The sequence below is a fragment of the Nomascus leucogenys genome, chromosome 20 (assembly GCF_006542625.1).
Source record: "Nomascus leucogenys isolate Asia chromosome 20, Asia_NLE_v1, whole genome shotgun sequence".
In the NCBI taxonomy this organism is placed as follows: Eukaryota; Metazoa; Chordata; class Mammalia; order Primates; family Hylobatidae; genus Nomascus; species Nomascus leucogenys.
In genome coordinates, this window is record NC_044400.1 from 79,440,369 (window position 1) to 79,458,882 (window position 18,514).

The 18,514-nt window shown below is 46.8% G+C and overlaps 1 protein-coding gene across 2 annotated transcripts in view; it reads left to right on the forward strand.

Annotated features, from left to right (window-relative positions):
- Positions 1-1,336: 1,336 nt before the first annotated feature.
- Positions 1,337-18,514, forward strand: part of TRMT44 (tRNA methyltransferase 44 homolog) — a 35,844-nt gene continuing 18,666 nt past the window's right edge. The window contains exons 1-6 of one of the 2 annotated variants that reach the window (XM_030801275.1): positions 1,337-1,992; positions 7,017-7,131; positions 10,151-10,370; positions 12,509-12,577; positions 13,417-13,524; positions 15,249-15,320. In XM_030801275.1, the coding sequence (XP_030657135.1) occupies positions 1,377-1,992; positions 7,017-7,131; positions 10,151-10,370; positions 12,509-12,577; positions 13,417-13,524; positions 15,249-15,320 (1,200 nt within the window). In that variant the 5' untranslated portion in view covers positions 1,337-1,376. The remainder of the gene's footprint in view (positions 1,993-7,016; positions 7,132-10,150; positions 10,371-12,508; positions 12,578-13,416; positions 13,525-15,248; positions 15,321-18,514) is intronic. The other variant, XM_030801276.1, reaches the window with a different exon arrangement.

Consider the following 18,514-nt stretch of genomic DNA (forward strand, 5'->3'; position numbering starts at 1 on the left):
TCAAGATGACTTTACTTTAACTCTTTCCCCAAGCAGATGCCAAGTTCAAGCATCTGGCTCTTAAAAACTCCTATTATTAAGAAATACTGTGTTGCTCACTAGGAAATAAGCTTTTAAGACCCAGTAAAAAAACTAACCTGCTTAGGACATGACAAAATTGGCATATGTGCCTGTACTGGTTTAACACAGGTTTGATCCAGGTCTTTATTTACAAAATAGTTTCCAGCTATAAGAGAATTTAAAACCCTCATTGTAAGTGTATTACATAAAACACTATCACTCTGTCTCCCAGAGACTCAGAAAGTAAAAATAAAAGTGAGAACTCCCACTAATTAATGAAAATTCTCAAAGGAAGGGATAAGGAGACCACTACTACTCCTGCTGCCCTCCTCCCTTGCCTAGTTCATAAGACAGGAGGAAAGAGAGAAAGCAAAAACTTAGAAAGAAACAAAAGTAAGATAAATAGCCAGACAACCTTGGTACCACCACTCGGCCCTAGGGGTCAATAATAATAATAATAATAACATCAACCCCTGACCTAAACTACTTGTGTTATCTGTAAATTCCAGACATTGTATGAAAAAAGCATTGCAAAACTTTCTGTTCTGTTAGCTGATGCACGTAGCCCCCAGTCACGTTTCCCATGCTTGCTCGATTTATCACGACCCTTTCAGGTGGACTCCTTAAAGTTGTAAGCCTTTAAACAGGCCAAGAATTTATTTTTGGGGGAGCTCAGCTCTTAAGATGCAAGTCTGCCGATGATCCCGGCCGAATAAACCTCTTCGTTCTTTAATCCGTTGTCTGAGGAGTTTTGTCTGTGGTTTGTCCTGCTACAGTAGGTGACAGATGACCTTCATCCCTCATGGGACAACATTACATCATCCTTATGAAACAGCACTCAGACTCAGGAAGGCACTGGCTGTAATGCCAGCACTAAAAGCAAACCAGAACCCAAATGGAGAACAGTCAGCTTTCATAAGAGGACTCATCTTCTACGTTCACAAACTTAGGCTCCCTGACTTTTATTGGTAATCAGTACTGAGGACAATGTGTTCCAGACCCGCTGGCTGGCTGATGTTTGATTCTATAACTATACCACTTCCAGAATTCTCTCAAAACTCAGCTCAGATCATGTTACTACCAGGCAGCAATGCCCCTTGGGTGGATACCCAGGGAATAAAACACAGGCCAAATTCCTCATCCACACACTCCACAGTCCAACCCCCGCCAGGGAAACCAAAAGCAGGAAAGGATCTCCAGCCGTGCCATTCTCATTTCCGGTCCCAGCACCCCGCCTCCATGACGTCAACGCGCCGCGCCACCGGGCTGCGTCATCTCGGCGCGCCGCTGCCAGGGCTCTACACCTGCTGGCTGCCATGGCTGAGGTAGGCCGTACCGGGATCAGCGACCCAGGCGCGCTTCTCCCACGGGGCTTCTGGGCTGCGGTCGAAGTGTGGCTGGAGAGGCCGCAGGTGGCCAACAAACGGCTTTGCGGCGCCCGCCTGGAGGCCCGCTGGAGCGCCACCCTGCCCTACGCCGAGGCCCGCGGCCCCGGGACTAGAGCAGGCTCGGAGCAGAAGGAGCGGGGTCCGGGACCCGGCCAGGGTTCCCCCGGAGGGGGCCTGGGTCCCAGGACGCTGTTAGGACCAGAGCAGTGCACGGCATGTTGCGAACTTGAGGAGGCCCAGGGCCAGTGCCAGCAAGAGGAGGCACAGAGGGAAGCCACCTCAGTGCCCCTGAGGGACTCCGGGCACCCCGGCCATAGAGGAAGGGAGGGTGACTTCCCCGCCGCAGATCTGGATTCGCTCTGGGAGGATTTCTCCCAAAGTCTCGCCAGTGGCAATTCGGAGATGCTGGCCTTCCTCACCTGCTCCGGGGCGGGATCGCAGCCAGAGGCGCAGCGTGAGCTCGACGTGGTTCTCAGAACCGTCATCCCGAAAACTAGCCCACATTGCCCCCTTACAACTCCCAGGAGGGAAATAGTCGTGCAAGGTAAGAGTGTTTTGATAGTGGACGGATACGATTAGATAAAAAAGCATTCATAGAACCTCGGGTCAATGAAAAGGTCCTAAGGGTACTAGTTCCTCTGCGATGTCCTATTGAGGTTGTTAGGTGTTTGATAGTTTTTTGAATGGGCGCATAGAAATGTGTGTCCTTAGTACAGAAGATGGGATAATTGATTGGGGTGGTGTCTGGAAGGCTTCAAAGAGACAGTGAAGGACTAGCTGGATATTGCGTAATAACTAGGAGTTTAGCAGGTAAAGCTGTAGGTGTAAAAGTGTTGGGGACCAGCCTCAACACCACCCGTAGGGTACTCAAAGGCCGGTGGCAACGAAGGAATGAGATGAGACAGGTTAAGAGTGCGTAAAGAGTGGGGGCCAGGGGGCCAATTGCAAAATGGAGGCTGCAAAAGGCTCAGAGCTCTGGTCTCCATACTGTTGAGTACAATCACTTAGATCTAAGAAGCAGACGTTCAGGGCGAAACGGTGAAAGGGAGGCAGTGCATCATACGTGTAATCTATAGCAGTGGCGGTTTCAATGAATCTCCTTTGTGCGCAAACAGCATGTCTTTAACTTATCAGAGAATAACTAGTGGGAGCGGGCTTAACTAGGAGCCTGCATGTCTGGCCACATTTCAGTGCTTCAGAGGAATGTCTTTCTCCTTGAATACAGTGTTTATAGATAAGACAGTAGGTCTCGCCCAGAGCATGGGAACATCATGGCGATAAGAAGGCTTTCCTCGTCAGAGGCCTCTTGTGGCTTTCCACAACTTATGTCTCATATTTTTATGGCCAGTTTATACAGGCACCCCATAAGCCTTTTCCCCAACATAAAGGGAGCTATTTATGCTGAGACAAGTAACTGTGAAAGAGCATGGAGACTGGATGGATGGGAACCTACTAGTCCTCAGCGTTTGTTAAATCTCTGGCATTTATTTTTACTGCCCGTGACCTTGACACTTCAGCCTCAGCCACTGTTACTTCAAACTTTATTCAGCAGCATGTGTTTCGTATTGCCACTGTAACAAATTACTGCAAATTCACTGGTCAGTACAAAAAATTGATTGTCTCAGTTCTGTAGGTCAGGAATCCCCGTTGGCTCTGCTGGTTTCTCCGCTGTGGATCTCTCTCACAAGGCCAAAATCAAACAGCCTACTGGCTGGGCGCTTATTTGGAGGTTCTGGGAAGGAATCTGTTCTCAGGCTCATTCAGTTTGTTGGTAGAATCCAATTTTTTATGTGGGACTGGGGTCCTTGTTCCCTTGCTGGCTGTCAGTTCCTGGAGGCTTCTTTCTGGTTCTTCCATGCAGCTTCCTACATCTCAGAGCCAGCAATGGGGTTGAATCCTTCTCACACTTGGAATCTCTGTCTTCCTCTCCTGCTGCTTCTCTCCTCCGCCTCCAGCCAGAGAAAATTCTCTGCTCTTCGTGGCCCATGGAGTTAGGCCGGGCCCACCTAGGTAATCCAGAGTACTCTCCCTCCTGAGGTCTGTAACCATAATCATGTTTGCAAAGTGTCCCTTTTGCCATATAATACAGTATATTCACCAGTCCTGGGTATTATGGCATGGACACTTCTGGGAGGCTCTTCTGCCTACCTCAGGCAGCAGTTGCTGGGAGGTACATAGTCCCCTCTGATGGCTCCCAATACTGTCTGCCTCTGTGCCTTTGTAAGACTCTAGGTGTCCACTCCTCCGGGGGCCTCTCTGCCAGTCCAGTCTAGTTTAGGAGTTCTTCCAGCTCTTATCAGCTGTGTTCTAATCTTAACCATTTTACGTTGTCCATCCACTGGACTGAAAGGACCGGAGAGGCAGTGCCCATGAGGCCTTCATGTGTAGACTTCGCTGAACAGAGAGGCAGGACTGAACTTTTTCCTTTCTTCCTCTCAGGCAGGCAGTTTTCCCTGTCAACAAGGAGTATGTTTTCAGGATTGCTTTCTATGTTCAGTTCCCACCAGGAAGGCTCACCAGAGGACTTACATCCTCCATGGAGTATAGACAGCCTGGCTTTGAATTTTGGTCTTGCCAATTATAAGCTGTATGGCTGTGGGCAGGTTATAGAGCCTCTCTGTGCCTCGGTGTCTTCATTTGTAAAATAGGATAATAATAAAATATCTTAGAGTTGCTGGAAGAGTTAAATGGAATTAGTTGATCGTAAAGTGCTTAGAATAGTTCCTGGCACATGGTGAGGCCTAATAAGCGCTAGCTGCTGTTTGTGTGAAGTGGAGATGCTCTTGCAACTTTTGTATATTTCTTGGCCCTATTCTGGGTAAGATCACGAAGGTCTTAAGAGTAATGTGACTGTTCGAGACCAGCCTGGCCAACATAGTGAAACCTCGTCTCTACTAAAAATACAAAAAATTAGCCGGGCGTAGTGGCAGGTGCCTGTAATCCCAGCTACTCAGGAGACTGAGGCAGAAGAATGATGTGAACCCGGTGGGTGGAGGTTGCAGTGAACCAAGATCGTGCCACTGCACTCCAGCCTGGGCAGCAGAGGGGGACTCAGTCTAAAAAAAAAAAAAGTAATGTGACTAAGAAATCTTAACTGTTAGTAGCAGGTGACAGGATGACACAGTAGTTAAGAACTTCTTTAGTTAAAGAACAGAATTCAGTTTGAGGCTGTGTGGATTTGAGACAGATTACTTATCTTTTTAATGCCTGGTTTTCTCATCTAGAACAGAGGTTTCAGTCGGGACAGTTTTGATCCTCAGAAGTTTGTCATTCAAACATCACATGTTCTCACTTATTTATGGGGTCTAAAAATCAAAACAATGGAACTCATGGACGTAGAGAGTGGAAGGATGGTTGCCAGAGGTTGGGAAGGGGAGTGGAGGGTTGGGGGCGAGGTGGGATGGTTAAAGTGTACGAAAAAAATAGAATATGAATAACACCTCGTATATGATAGTCTAACAGGGGGCTTATAGTGAATCATAACTTAATTGTACTTTTTTTTTTTTTTTTTTTGAGAATAAGCTCCCTCTGTGGCCCAGGCTAGAGTGCAGTGGTGTAATCTCAGCTCACTGCAACCTCCGCCTCCTGGGTTCGAGTGATTCTCCTAACTTAGCCTCCCAAGCAGCTGGGATTACAGGCATGTGCCACGACGCCCGGCTAATTTTTGTATTTTTCGTAGAGATGGGGTTTCACCATGTTGGCCGGACTGGTCTCCAACTCCTGACCTCACGTGATCTGCCTGCCTTGGCCTCCCAAAGTGCTGGGGTTACAGGTGCGAGCCACCACTCCCGGCCATGATTGTACATTTTTAAATAACAAAAAGAGTGTAATTGGATTGTTTGTAACACAAAGGATAAATGTTTGAGGGGATGGATGCCCCATTCTCCATGATGTGATTAGTTCACATTGCATGCCTGGATCGAAACATTTCATGTACCCCGTAAATATATATACCTGCTATGTACCCACAAAAATGAAAAATTTAAAAATTCAAAAAATCGAAATTTATCATTGTGTAGAAACAACAGTGACAGCAGATTTGGGGTTGCCACACTGGGCAGGGAGGGAGAGGATGCTGCTGGCATCTAGTGGGTAGGGGCCAGGGCTTCTGGTAAACATGCTACAGTACACAGGACAACTCCCAACAATAAGGAGTTATCTAGCCACACATGCCAGTGACAATGAGGCTGAGAAACCCTGATCCAGGGGATGGTGAAAATAATACTGGATGATAAAGTTGTGAGTTTTATTTTACTTTATTTTTTGTATAAATAGGGTTTTACTATGTTTCTTAGTCTGGTCTCTAACTCCTGGTTTCAAGTGAGCCTCGCACCTTGGCCTTCCAAAGTGCTGGGACAACAGGCATGGGCCATCACGCCTGGTCCTTCTGCAGTTTTTAAATGAGATAATTCATGGAAAGAATGATGCATTGTGTCAGTCCTCTTCTCTCCGGTCTCACTCACAGTAAAAGCTGTACTTCTGTGAACTGCAAGGCCCTATGTGACCTGGGTGGGCCCTGTTACCCTTTTATTTCACCTTCTACCACTTGTCACCTTGCCCACGCCACTCACCTCCATTCCCCATGCATCTGAGCACATGCCTGCCCTAGGACCTTTGCAATTGCTGCTCCTGTGTCTGAAACACTCTTCTTCCAGGTGCCCCATGGCACACTCCCTGACCTCCTTCGGCTCTCTGCTCAAATGTCACCTTACTAGGGAGGACTTCCCTGGCCACCCTGTATTCCATAGCAGTAGACTCTGATTGTTAGAGTTTTCTCGGCCCCACACTGCTTGCTTTCCATCTGAATCCACTCAGCCCCTTCAGCCTCTGCTTCCTTTTGGCAGGTCTTGTTCTTTCATCTGCTGTGGAAGGTGAACCACAGTTGTGCATACTTGGCCTGTAAAGTGTATATTCCTCTTTAACTGAGAGTTTGCATTTTTTTTTAATATCAAAGGTAAACACGATTGATTTTAGAGATAGAACTTTATACAACCAAACCTTAAGTATCCACACAAACTGACAGAATGCTGTAAATTTAGCTTAGGAATAGGCCACTCTGCTTATATTTTAATGGGAAGGTGACTGCGAAGTCCCTGCATGCAGCGAGGGCTCCACACAACATAAAGCCGTTGTTAGGAAGGCCCGGACTGATACCCACTTTCTGAACTGGCCTCTGACGGCTGAGCAGCGTTCTGTGCCTTGCTCACTCTCGAAGATCATGGTCAGGCTGTGGCAGACACTCAGCTAGGGCAGAGGTCCCCGGTCTTCTCTGATTGTAGCTCTCAGGTTCCCATAGAGTCCACATTGGCTGGCTCTTCCGTCAGGTCCTGGCTCATGCATCTCTCAACAGATACGTGCAGAGAATGGCTGCTGTGTGCCTGGCACATTCTAGGCTCTGGGCTGTAGCAGTGAATGAAAGGCAAAAGCTCCTCTCCTGGAGTGCCATTGTGAATAGAGTGCTGGGGGATTGAAAGCATCGTGCTTGACTCATCTCTGTTTTTAATACTGCTTCTGATGAGACGGCAGCTAGGCAGTAGTAATTTGTCCTTCTTCTCTTTTTCTTTCCAGATGTCCTCAATGGAACCGTAACGTTTTTGCCTTTGGAAGAAGATGATGAAGGGAACTTAAAGGTTAAGATGAGCAATGTGTATCAAATTCAGCTCAGTCATAGCAAAGAAGAATGGTAAGAGCTGGACAATGGACTCCTAGTTTTATGGTTTCCATTGCGGATTTCTTTAGGTAGCCAAAGGATTCTGGGTTGCCAGAGAGCTTAAGGTCGTGTCTCTGAGGTGGTTGTGGTTTGTAGGAATGCAGTTGCTAGCTTGTGTGCCCATGCCATGTTGCTCTTCCTGCTGGTGCCTAGCCTCGAGTCTGGGTGGTCACAGCCTGGCTGGGGTCTCTGATCTCTACCTTCCCTCTGGCTGTGATGATCAGCGGCCCTCAGTGTTAGCTCTGAAGTCAAATTCAAATTTCTTTATCGTTATTGTTATTATTATTATTGAGACAGTCTTACACTGTTGCCCAGGCTGGAGTGCATTGGTGCCATCTCGTTTCACTGCCATGTCTCCCTCCTGCATTTAAGTGATTCTTGTGCCTCAGTCTCCACAGTACAGGCACCCACCACCACACCCGGCTAATTTTTGTATTTTCAGTAGAGACGGGGTTTCGCCATGTTGGCCAGGCTGGTCTCAAACTCCTGACCTCAGGTGATCCACCTGCCTTGGCCTCCCAAAGTGCTGAGATTTCAGGCATGAGCCACCACGCCCAGCCTATTTTGTTATTTTTTATGACTTAGTAATGGGGAATAGGTGATGGTTCCTTCTATAGTAAGTATTCAGTGATACTTATTATAAAGCAACAGTTTAATAAGCACCCTTAATTCCATATGGTATTTGGGCCTGTATAGAAAGTATAAAATTTAATTCATACCGTTTGGTATTTTTAAAACGAAAAAGTCAGAGGAGGGGTGAATTCATTCATGACTCGTCAGCTGATATTTTCCTGAGTGCTGCATCCAACCTGTACTTTCTGAAACAGTCATAATGTCTGAGTAACTGGAATGAGTTTTCCCGGGGCTTCCTAGAAAGCAGAGGAGTGTGGCGAGAAGAGCGTGGGCTTCCCACTAGCAGTGTGGTCTTGGGTATGTGTTCTACCTCCTGCTCACCTTGAAATGGGTTTAATCATTCCTGAGCCTCTGAGGAGGTGGCAGGGCTGGGCCTCACGTGGACCTGTTGCAGCCTTCGTGCTTGAAAGGGGTGCTCAGGCCCTGTAACATGAAGCCCTTTGAGAACCATCCAGAGGTTGCCCCAAGTTGTCAGGGGATCCTGCCCTGAGGTCCCTTCCTGCTAGCATGCCCCTGTTGGAGAGTGGGGAGTGAGAGCAGACACTAGGAGAAGCCATGCTTACCTGTGTCAGGCACCTCCGTGCTCGGCGATGCTGAGCTGTGTGCCCGTTAGCCAGAAAGTGGTGCCTGTCTTGGGTGCAGTGGGCACCTGGTGCAGGGCGGGATTGCAGGAGGTGCTTGGCATGTGCCTGCTGCGTTGGAGTGACTTTCATTGCTCTTTGACAAGCTACTGAGGACATGGCTGCTGCTCCTGTCTTCCCAGGGTGGCATTTCTAGTCGGCATCGGAGTGACCTTCACTGCTCTTTGATGAGCTACCGAGGACGTGGCTGCTGCCCCCACCTTCCCAGGGTGGCATTTCTAGTTGTAGCCTCACTGGGCCGCTGTTCCTCACAGTCTCTGGGCACAGGTCACACTGAGTTGGACACAAATGAGGGGCTCCACTGTCGATGTGTGTGCTTCTTTGCAGCTTGATTCATTTTCAGCACCATTTGTTGTGTGCCCAGCATGTGCTAGGGCTGGCACGCAGCAGGAAGTGAGTCTCCTGGGGCAGTGGAGAATATCTGCTCCCATACAACTCAGCCGAGCAGGACTGTGTCCCCTCATTAGAAATGGCAGAGTGTGGCCGAGGTATGTGGGAAGGCCTCTGAAAAGGGACACGTAAGAGAGGCGGATGAAGGAGGAGGCCATATGGACCTCTGGGGGACCCTGGGGAAGAGCATGGGGCCCAGGGAAGAGCGAGGAACGCCCCTTGGGCAGAATCTGTCTGCAGCGCGCAGGGGCCACCAAAATTAGCGTCAGGCCCAGCAGGAATGCTTCTGGACTGAGCAGGACAGACCTCACAGTCCCGAGCAGGGAGCTGGGCCAGGGGAAAAGTTCAGACCCACTCTGGGGTTGACTCTCTGGAGAATCTTCTGGAAGTGACTTGTGTCCCTCTGATGCACCGTGGTGGCAGAAAACCTGGAAACCACAGCTCTCACCAGACGGACCACTTGCCATTGTCCCTGCAGTGGGGCCATGCTGCTGCCGCGCCCTCAGCACACTTGTGAGGCCCTCCGGTTCTGCCCCACTCACCCAGTGGCTGGGATCTGCTTGTTCTTGGGAATGTCCATTGAATGTCACTTTTACCGTAGCTTTCTCTCATCTGCCCAGCAAACTTAATGCCCTCCCCTTCCTTGTGCTGCCCCAAACGTAGCCCTTGGACAGTGTATTGTTATCTGGGTTTGTATCTGTCCCGCCAGTCCTCCCAAGGATTGTGAGCTTTTACTTATTTATTGAATGCATCCATGAACAGTGCCTGCTATGTGTCAGCACTGCTGGGACCTGGGGGTGGAGCAGTGAGCAAGACAGACCGAAGCCCCCCGCCGTTGTGAACCTTCTGATGGCAGAAGACATGTGAAAGACAAAATAAGCTGGCAAAATGCACAGCAGCCTTTATGTCTGTGGCCAAGCACTTCGCCTTCTGGCAAGTAGCTGTTTGGTGAGCCAGTATACTCATGTGAATTGCACGTGTGAAAATGGTAAAGAATAGAAATGTTAGGAAAATCCTCGGACGCTTAGACTGTGGCTCCTTGGGCATGAAGCAGCAGGAGAGAGGCCTTTATTTGTTCGGCCGCCTCAGGGGCTTCGTGGTGTGTAAATATGTTCTTAACAAAGTTTGCAAGAAAAGAGGGATTCTCTGTGCTTTTTACATGTTTTTCTCTATTAGATGAAAGTTCTGCAACTAGTTCTAGTTCGTTTTATGTTTTTGGTAATATAGATGTCTTAGCTTCTGTTTTCTTCATTAGGTAAATAAATAGATAATTTTAAAATAAGAATTGAACATATCTGTGCTTATTCATATTTCTTTTATTTTTAAAGGTTCATATCTGTTTTAATTTTCTGTCCAGAAAGATGGCATTCAGATGGAATCGTGTATCCCAAACCCACGTGGCTTGGAGAAGAGTTGCTGGCCAAGTTGGCCAAGTGGTCTGTAGAGAATAAGAAGAGTGACTTTAAAAGCACCCTTTCCCTCATCTCCATTATGAAGTATAGCAAGGCTTACCAGGAACTTAAAGAGAAGTATAAGGAAATGGTTAAGGTAATTCTGGTGGAGAATGTCTGATTTTTCCCCCTTCATGATTTTCTTTCTTTCTTTCTTTTTTTTTTTTTTTTTTTTTTTTTTTTTGCGACAGTCTTGTTCTGTCACCCCAAAAAAAGGGCCAGAGTGAAGTGGTGTGATCTTGGCTCACTGCAACCTCTGCCTCCTGGGTTCAAGAGATTCTCCTGCCTCAGCCTCTTGACTTGCTGGGACTACAGGAGCACGCCACCACGCCTGGCTAATTTTTTGTATCTTTATTAGAGATGAAGTTTCACCATGTTGCCCAGACTGGTCTTGAACTCCTGAGCTCAGGCAATCCGCCGTCTTGGCCTCCCAAAGTGCTAAGATTACAGGCGTGAGCCACCGTGCCCAGCTCCCCCTTAATTTAAATGAGGTAAAATAATCAAACTCTGCCAGGTAAAATTGTTTTTCCTGTTGCAGGCTGTACTTTGACATACTTAGGGGTGCACACAATAAAAACATAGACAGATATTATAATGGAAAAGGATCGATCTTTACTTGTATATTATTTGTTTTCAAGAGACCTAAAGGGAAATATTTAATTAAAAAGTAATGGAATCTTGAAAAAAAATGGCTAAATTACCATAATTCTTTGTATAAACTTAAATATATTTTAAGAAAATATATGAAAAGTTAAAGTACAAAAGAGCTCCCAAAAGGAGATACGTTTCATGATAACGTGTGCTTAAATTTTCTATCTAAGACGTAAAAACAGTATAACAAGAAACATCTGTGTTGCAGGAAGTCAGGGACCCCAAATTGGGGGTGGGTTCCCCGAATACATCTGTGTGTTTATGCCCAGCTTAAGGCAGAAGGCATTGCTGGTAGAGTCAAAGCTACTTACTATTCTTCTTAGTTCCCATCTTCCTCCCCCTCCTGGGAGTAACCACAATTTGTCATTTCCATGGTTTTTTTGTTTTTGTTTTTTTTTGGTTTTTTTTTTGAGACAGGATCTCACTCTGTCGCCTAGGCTGGAGTGCAGTGGTGCAATCTCGGCTCACTGAAGACTCAACCTCCTGGGCTCAAGCGATTCTCCCAGCTCAACCTCCCTAGTAGCTGGGACCACAGGCGCGTGCTACCATGCCTGGCTAATTTTTTGTGTTTTTTGTAGAGACAAAGTTTTGCCATGTTTCCCAGGCTGTTCTCGAATTCCTGGGCTCAAGTGTTCTGCCTGCTTTGGCCGCCTAAAGTGCTGGGATTACAGGCATGAGCCCCTGTGCCCAGCTTCCACATATTTTTTTAATCAGTCACCTCTTGCTCTGTAACAAAAGCACCCCAAAGGTCACAGGCTTAAAGCTGTGACCTTTCATTATTGCTGAAGCACCTGTGGGTCCCTGGGGTTGGCTGACTGAGGCTGGGCTCCCTCCCACATCCTGGCCTCGTGGTCCTTTGCCATCTTGTTAGCTATTTAGTACTGTCCAGAAGGTACTTTTTATGTTTTTCCAGCTTTTGGAATTGTTTCTAGTGAGATGGTTCATCTGTATTGTCTAAGGCACTGTGACTGGAAATAGAAATTGCAACTTTCAACATTGGCCATTGGTTTTTCCTCTTTTGCCTAATGCCGGTTCTGAACATGACTAATTTTAATAATGAGAGCTCGTTTTTGCACAGCTAGTGCTTTACAGTTTTCAGAGCACCTTGATTATCCTGTGTGTTAGTTGAGGCATGGGCTTTATCCCTGTTTGACAGGTAGGGCGACAGCAGCCACTGATGGACCAGGGGCTGGAGCACTGGTCTCCTAGTTCGTGGCTCGCGGCTTTCCCTGCCCTAGTTTCACTCCCGCACCTAGTTTCCTTGTTCGTTGCCCTTATCTGCATAGACAGTGAGCACAGTGTAGCTAAGTGTTTCTTCTATGTCCACTGCCTCAGCTAAATGCCTTAGGTACATTTTGTTGATTGTGAAATCTTGCTTTGGATTGCATTGTTCTTGGCATGCCTTGTTTCTTTATGTAAATCTTTTATTGTAAGAAACCAGTTGTGAATTCCTACCTTTGAGCTTATATTTCCTATTTTAGTGCATGATTAGTCCAGTTTGATTTATGCTTTATAGGGATACTTAAGTATTGGGAAATGGTGGGGAAACCGAACAATTTACATTTGCTCTTGAAACTGTTTTAGGTGTGGCCTGAAGTCACTGATCCTGAGAAGTTCGTGTATGAAGATGTGGCTATCGCAGCATACCTGCTGGTAAGGGTGTAAGCGACCTCAGCTTCTCTGGAGTGGGTGGAGGTTGCTACAGGCAGATGCTCCCAGTAGTGAAGGACATTTTCCAAATCCATAACTGCTGGTGCTCACAGTTCTGCTGGCCAAGGTTGGTTACCCATGTAATGGTTTGACTTCATGTGGTCCTTTTGACGTGTGTACAACAAGTGTGGGTTGAAACTTGACCGCGGGTTCAAACTTGACCTGAAGGCGGAACTGTATGTCCACACTCAGCAGTCATCGTGGAGGTGCCGGCTGGCACAGGGAAGCACTGAGGAACGCGTGTCTTCCGGCCCTGGCTTAGAACCTTCTAGCCCTTTCCTCAGCTGGCTCGCTAGCTGGCTACATTTGGACATGCTGTCTGATTTAATTGTCTTGGTTTACTTATCTAGAAGAATATTTAGAGTAGGCTGGGTTTGGTGGCTCACGCCTGTAATTCCCAGCACTTTGGGAGGCCGAGGTGGGCGGATCACTTGAGGTCAGGAGTTTGAGACCAGCCTGGCCAACATGGTGAAACCCCATCTCTACTTAAAATACAAAATTAGCCAAGCGTGGTGGCAGGTGCCCATAGTTCCAGCTACTGGGGAGGCTGAGGCAGGAGAATTGCTTGAACCCAGGAGGCAGAGGTTGCAGTGAGCCGAGATTGCATCATTGCACTCCAGCCTGGGCGGCAAGAGCAATACTCCATCTCAAAAAAAGAAAAAAAAAATGTTTAGTGTAGATAATTTCCAGTTTCCTTTCACTCAGAGTTCAGTTTGTGTCTGAATTATTCTTGCGTAGAGTGAATTACCACCTGACTTTGTTTTGTTTTTCTCTTCACTTAGATTCTATGGGAAGAAGAAAGGGCTGAGAGGGGACTAACTGCCAGGCAGTCCTTTGTGGACCTGGGATGTGGAAATGGCCTCCTGGTCCACATCCTGAGCAGTGAGGGGGTAAGGCCCGGCTCCATCACCTTTTCTGGTAACTTGTCCAGAGTTTGCTAAAGTCAGGCAGAGGGTTCACTGACATCTTTTTCTGCTGATACAGCCTGGATTTGGAGTCAGCCAGCTATCAGAGTAGGTAGAGACTTATAAATTTCTGTTAATTTGATAAACAAACAGCTCCTAAAACTAGGGAAACGTGGTGATCTCATTGGACCTAAGAGGAAGTCCCCAGGCCCCGGCATGGACCTATAAAATGACAGGCTTTGAGTAGTATGGATGTTTTTTTGCTGTCAGATTTTTCTTTTGAAACTCACCATCTCAAGGAGCTGGAGGGAGATAAAAAGCAAGGCAGGTTCTGCACTTGAGAAGCTTTTGGCCAGGCATGGGGCTCACACCTGCAATCCCAGCACTTGGGTGGCCAAGGTGAATGGATCACTTGAGCCCAGGAGTTTGAGACCAGCCTGGGCAACATAGTGAAACCCTGTCTCTGCAAAAAAATAAAAACAAATAAGAGAAGCTTCGGTTCTGGCTCGGACAGCCAGTCATGTATACACAGACTACAGTATGGAACAGTGTGGTACTGGGTTTTGCCCTCATTTTCTAGGATGTTCAGCTGATGGCAGTGAAAGCACTCTTGGGCTGAGAGTGGCACCTGCCCAGGTAGCAGGGTCAGTAGGGGTGGGTGTCTTGTGCCTGGAGCTTCCTGCCAGCAACTCATACCCCTCCTGGTGCGTCCAGCGCATCAGGTGCCATTACCCCATGATATGATGGCCTGCTTAGTCACTTCCTGCTATGGGGCAACAGCTGGAACCTGCAGCCCAGTCTTGGTACCAAACTGATTTTCTTCCTGCTGTACTGTATAGTACTGTACTGATAGGCTGCACATATTTGCCTACACCTGTAAGAGCTTGAAATGGTTGTTACAATGCTTCAAGTGTGTTATTAAAGAATGAGTTTCTAATCATAATACCTATAAGCTGGTTGTGGGGGTGGTAGCGTATCAGGTGGCAGCTTGGAAGCCGGTACCTGGAGATAGCTGGGAGGTGTCTCGTGCACCCCTCTTCTTCTGCAGGCTTGGAATAAATATGTTTGCCCTATGAGAGCCAATGAGTGTGGCCAAGGTGCAAGAAGAGCCGGCAGCTGACCTTGACTGAGAGCAGAGAATTGGCTCACATTCTCAGGTGTGCTCCCTGGGGCACTGGCCCTGGAAATGTTCCCACACTAAAGGCCACTGTGGTCACTCAACTCCATGTCCCATCTTGAAGACTCATAATGACCATTAGCACAGTACACCTTCTTACCTGCCTTGCAGGGGTGTGGGTGTCTGTTTTAGACAGCTGAGAAATTCTGGTGCCATCCACGAATGCTAATGACACACTTGAAATAGGGCATTGTAACAACCATTCCAAGCTCTTAGAGGCATAGGCAAATATGTGCAGCCCATCAGTACAGTACTGTACAGTACAGCAGGAAGAAAATCAGCTTGGTACCACCAGACTGGGCTGCAGGTTCCAGCTGTTGCCACTAGCAGGAAGTGGCTAAGCTGGCCATCGTATCATGGGGTAATGGCACCTGGTGCGCTGGACACATCAGGAGGGGTATGAGTTGCTGGCAGGAAGCTCTCCTCTTGCCCTTTGTCCTGCTGGCAGTGCCTGCAGAGCTTTAATGTGTTCTTGCTAACTTATTATGAAGTACTAAGCTTAACCTTTGATTTCTAAAATTAATTTTTTCAGCATCCAGGCAGAGGGATTGATGTCCGAAGAAGAAAAATCTGGGACATGTATGGACCACAAACTCAGTTAGAGGTACCGTCTTTATTACGCATGCCCTTGATCTCAGCATGGCTTAGCTCCCAGTGGGAATTGCTGTAATGAATGTGTCTCTTTGTATAGGTCAAGCAGACATGCTGATAGTAAACCTTCACATTAATCTAAGTGCTCTGAAATTAGAGAAGAGAAAAAGAGAGATGAAACTAGACTTTGCAGAACCTTCTAGTTAAACTGACTGAAGGGCGGTGACCTCCAGGCGGAAGTGCTCTCTCTCCCTGAGTCTGTTGGTGCCGTTTGTATCTTGTGTGGGGTGCTCCCGTGCCGCCTTGAGGTGGGGGCTGTGCCCCGTGCATTTTGCGAAGTCTTCTCCAAGGCCTCCCGAAGGCCGCTCGTTCAGTCAGCAAGCAATTAGTACCCTGCCTGCCAGGACTGCACCAGGGATGGGGACATCTGCAGATGAGCCACAAAGGGTGGTGGCTGTGACAGGGCTGGGATAGAAGGTTTAGAGGGCTGTGGGGACTCAGAGGAGGGGCTTGACCCCACTTGGGGCCTCTGAGAAGGCTTCTTGGAGCACCCCCATGAGCAAGTGGAGGCAGCCAGGTGCCCAGCACAGAAGCGAGATGCCCCCCTGGTGGGATCACCTCCAGGCACACAGATGATGTGTAGGGCAGACTGTGCAGTCCCATGTAGTTTCTCTCGTATCTTTGGGCCAGTCCTCTTTACCCTTCACATTTCCCTTTTTTAGGACTTGAAACAGACAGTCTCACTTTTCTTAATGCCCCTACCCAGAGATAAGCACTCTCTTTTATTTAGGGAAATCAATATGTACACATTTACAGTTTAAAAAAATAATATTGGTGACCATGGTGTATACAGAACTTTGACCCTGGCTGCGTATGCTCGTTTAACATCCCGTTCTAGGCATTTTCCGAAGGTCTTTGACGAGTATTTGCAAGCATGTTGTTAATGGCTGTATAGTGTTCCGTTGAATTGTAGGTAACAACAACACAAGTACAGCTGACCCGTGAACAACATGGGATTGAACTTTGTGGGCCACTTTTATGCAACTTTTTTTCAATAAATGCACTGGAAAATTTTTTTGGAAATTTGCAACAATTTGAAAAAACTTACAGATGAAATGCATAACCTAGAAATATTGAAAAAAAATTCAGAAAAAGTTAAATATGTCCTGAATGCATTAAATATACATACATACTAGTCTATTTTACCATTTACAACCATGAAATATACACAAATCTATTATAAGAGGTTAAAATCTATCAAAACTTACACTAACCCAGACTGTATGTGGTGTCATTCTCTGTCAAGAGAAACGCGAACGTAAAGATGCAGTATTGAATCATAATTGCACGAAACTAACTGTAGTCCATTCTGTGCTGCTGTAAAATTTCCTGGTCACTGCTCGTTGCTACTGCAGTGAGCCCAAGTGTTGCAAGTGCCCATTTAAAATACTGTGTGACACCGATCACCTCCGTGGCACCAGCTCATTCCTCCAGTCAGTTGCATAGCCCAGTGAAACGTGATCTCTGGTATTTTTCAACGTGTTTGGTGCAATACTGTAAACCTCGAGTAGCACCGCGGGACCCATACACAATGCCACTAGTGATGCTGGAAGTCTCCCAAGAAGCAGAGAAAAGTTATGGCATTAGAAGAAAAGGCTGAGTTCCTTGATATGTCTTACAGATTTCTGTCTGCAGCTGCAGTTGCCCGCCATTTCAAGATAAATGAATCCAGTGTAAGGGCCGTTGTAAAAAAAAAAAAAAAAAAGAGGGAAAGAAATTTGTGAAACTGTCACTGCAGCTATACCAGCAGGCGGGAAAACCTTCACTTTTTGCAAAATACCTTTCATCTCATATTTAGAATGCAGCTTTGATGTGTTTGCAGGATTGCTGCAAGAAAAGCATACATACAGACTCTAACATGATTTGAGAAAAGGTGAAGTCATTATGTGACAAAGCAGAAAGAAGGTGAAGGTTCTAAAGCTGGAGAATTTAATGCCAACAAAAGATGATTTGGTGGTTTTAGAAAGTGACTTGGGTTTTAAAAATATCTAGATAACTAGGAGGAATATCTAGGAGGAATAGCTTCAGCTGACCAAGAAGCAGCAGATGAGTTCCCAGACGCCATTAAGAAAAATCACCAGAGAGGCCAGGTGTGGTGGCTCATGCCTGTAATCTTAGCACTTTGGGAGCCCAAGGCTGGAGCATCGCTTGAGGCCAGGAGTTCAAGACCAGTCTGGGCAACATAGCAAGACAGCCCCTCACCTATCTCTACAAAAAATAAAGCATTATAAAAAGAAAATCATCAAGGAGAAAGGATGTCTGCCTGAACAGGTTTGTAATGCAGATGAAAGTACCCTATTCTGTAAAAAAATGCCGAAAAGGAGAGAAGTAAGCCCCAGAATTTAAGGCAGGAAGGGACAGGCTAGGTCTGCTGTTCTGTGCAAATGCAATCAGATTTATGATCAGGACTGCCCTTATCTGTAAAGCTGCTAAGCCCAGGTCTTGAAAGGAAAAGAGAAACACCAGCTGCCAGTTGCTTGATTGTACAAGAAGGCCTGGGCAGCAAGAACTCTATTGTGGTTTCATCAAGGCTTTGTCTCTGAAGTCAGGAAGTACCTTGTTAGTAAGGGACTACCTTTTAAAGTTCTGTTGGTATTGGACAATGCTCCTGGCCACCCAGAACCTCTTGAGTTAACACCAATGGTATTGATGTGGTCTGCTTGACCCCAAACACAGCATCTCTTTTCAGCCTCTGGATCAGAGAGTTACAAGGACCTTTAAGCCTCATTATGCACAGTATTCAATGGAAAGGATTGGATGCTGTGGAAGAGAACTACAAGAAAGAATATCATGAAAATCCTGCAAGGATTTTACCATTGAAGACACCGTCATTGCTACAGAAAAGGCCATGAAAGCTACCGAGCCTGAAACAAATTCCCGCCAGAGAAAATGGTGTCCAGATGTTGGCCTGACTTCACAGGATTTATAACAGAGCCAGTCAAGGAAATCATGAAAGAGTTATGGATATGGCAAAGGTGGGCGATGAAGGGTGGAAGTGTTGTGCCTGACTTCACAGGATTTACAACAGAGCCAGTTAAGGAAATCATGAAAGAGACTGTGGATATGGCAAACAAAGGCAGGAGATGAAGAGTGCAAGATACGGATCTTGAGAAATTCAGGAGCTAATAGACACCACTCCAGAGGAAT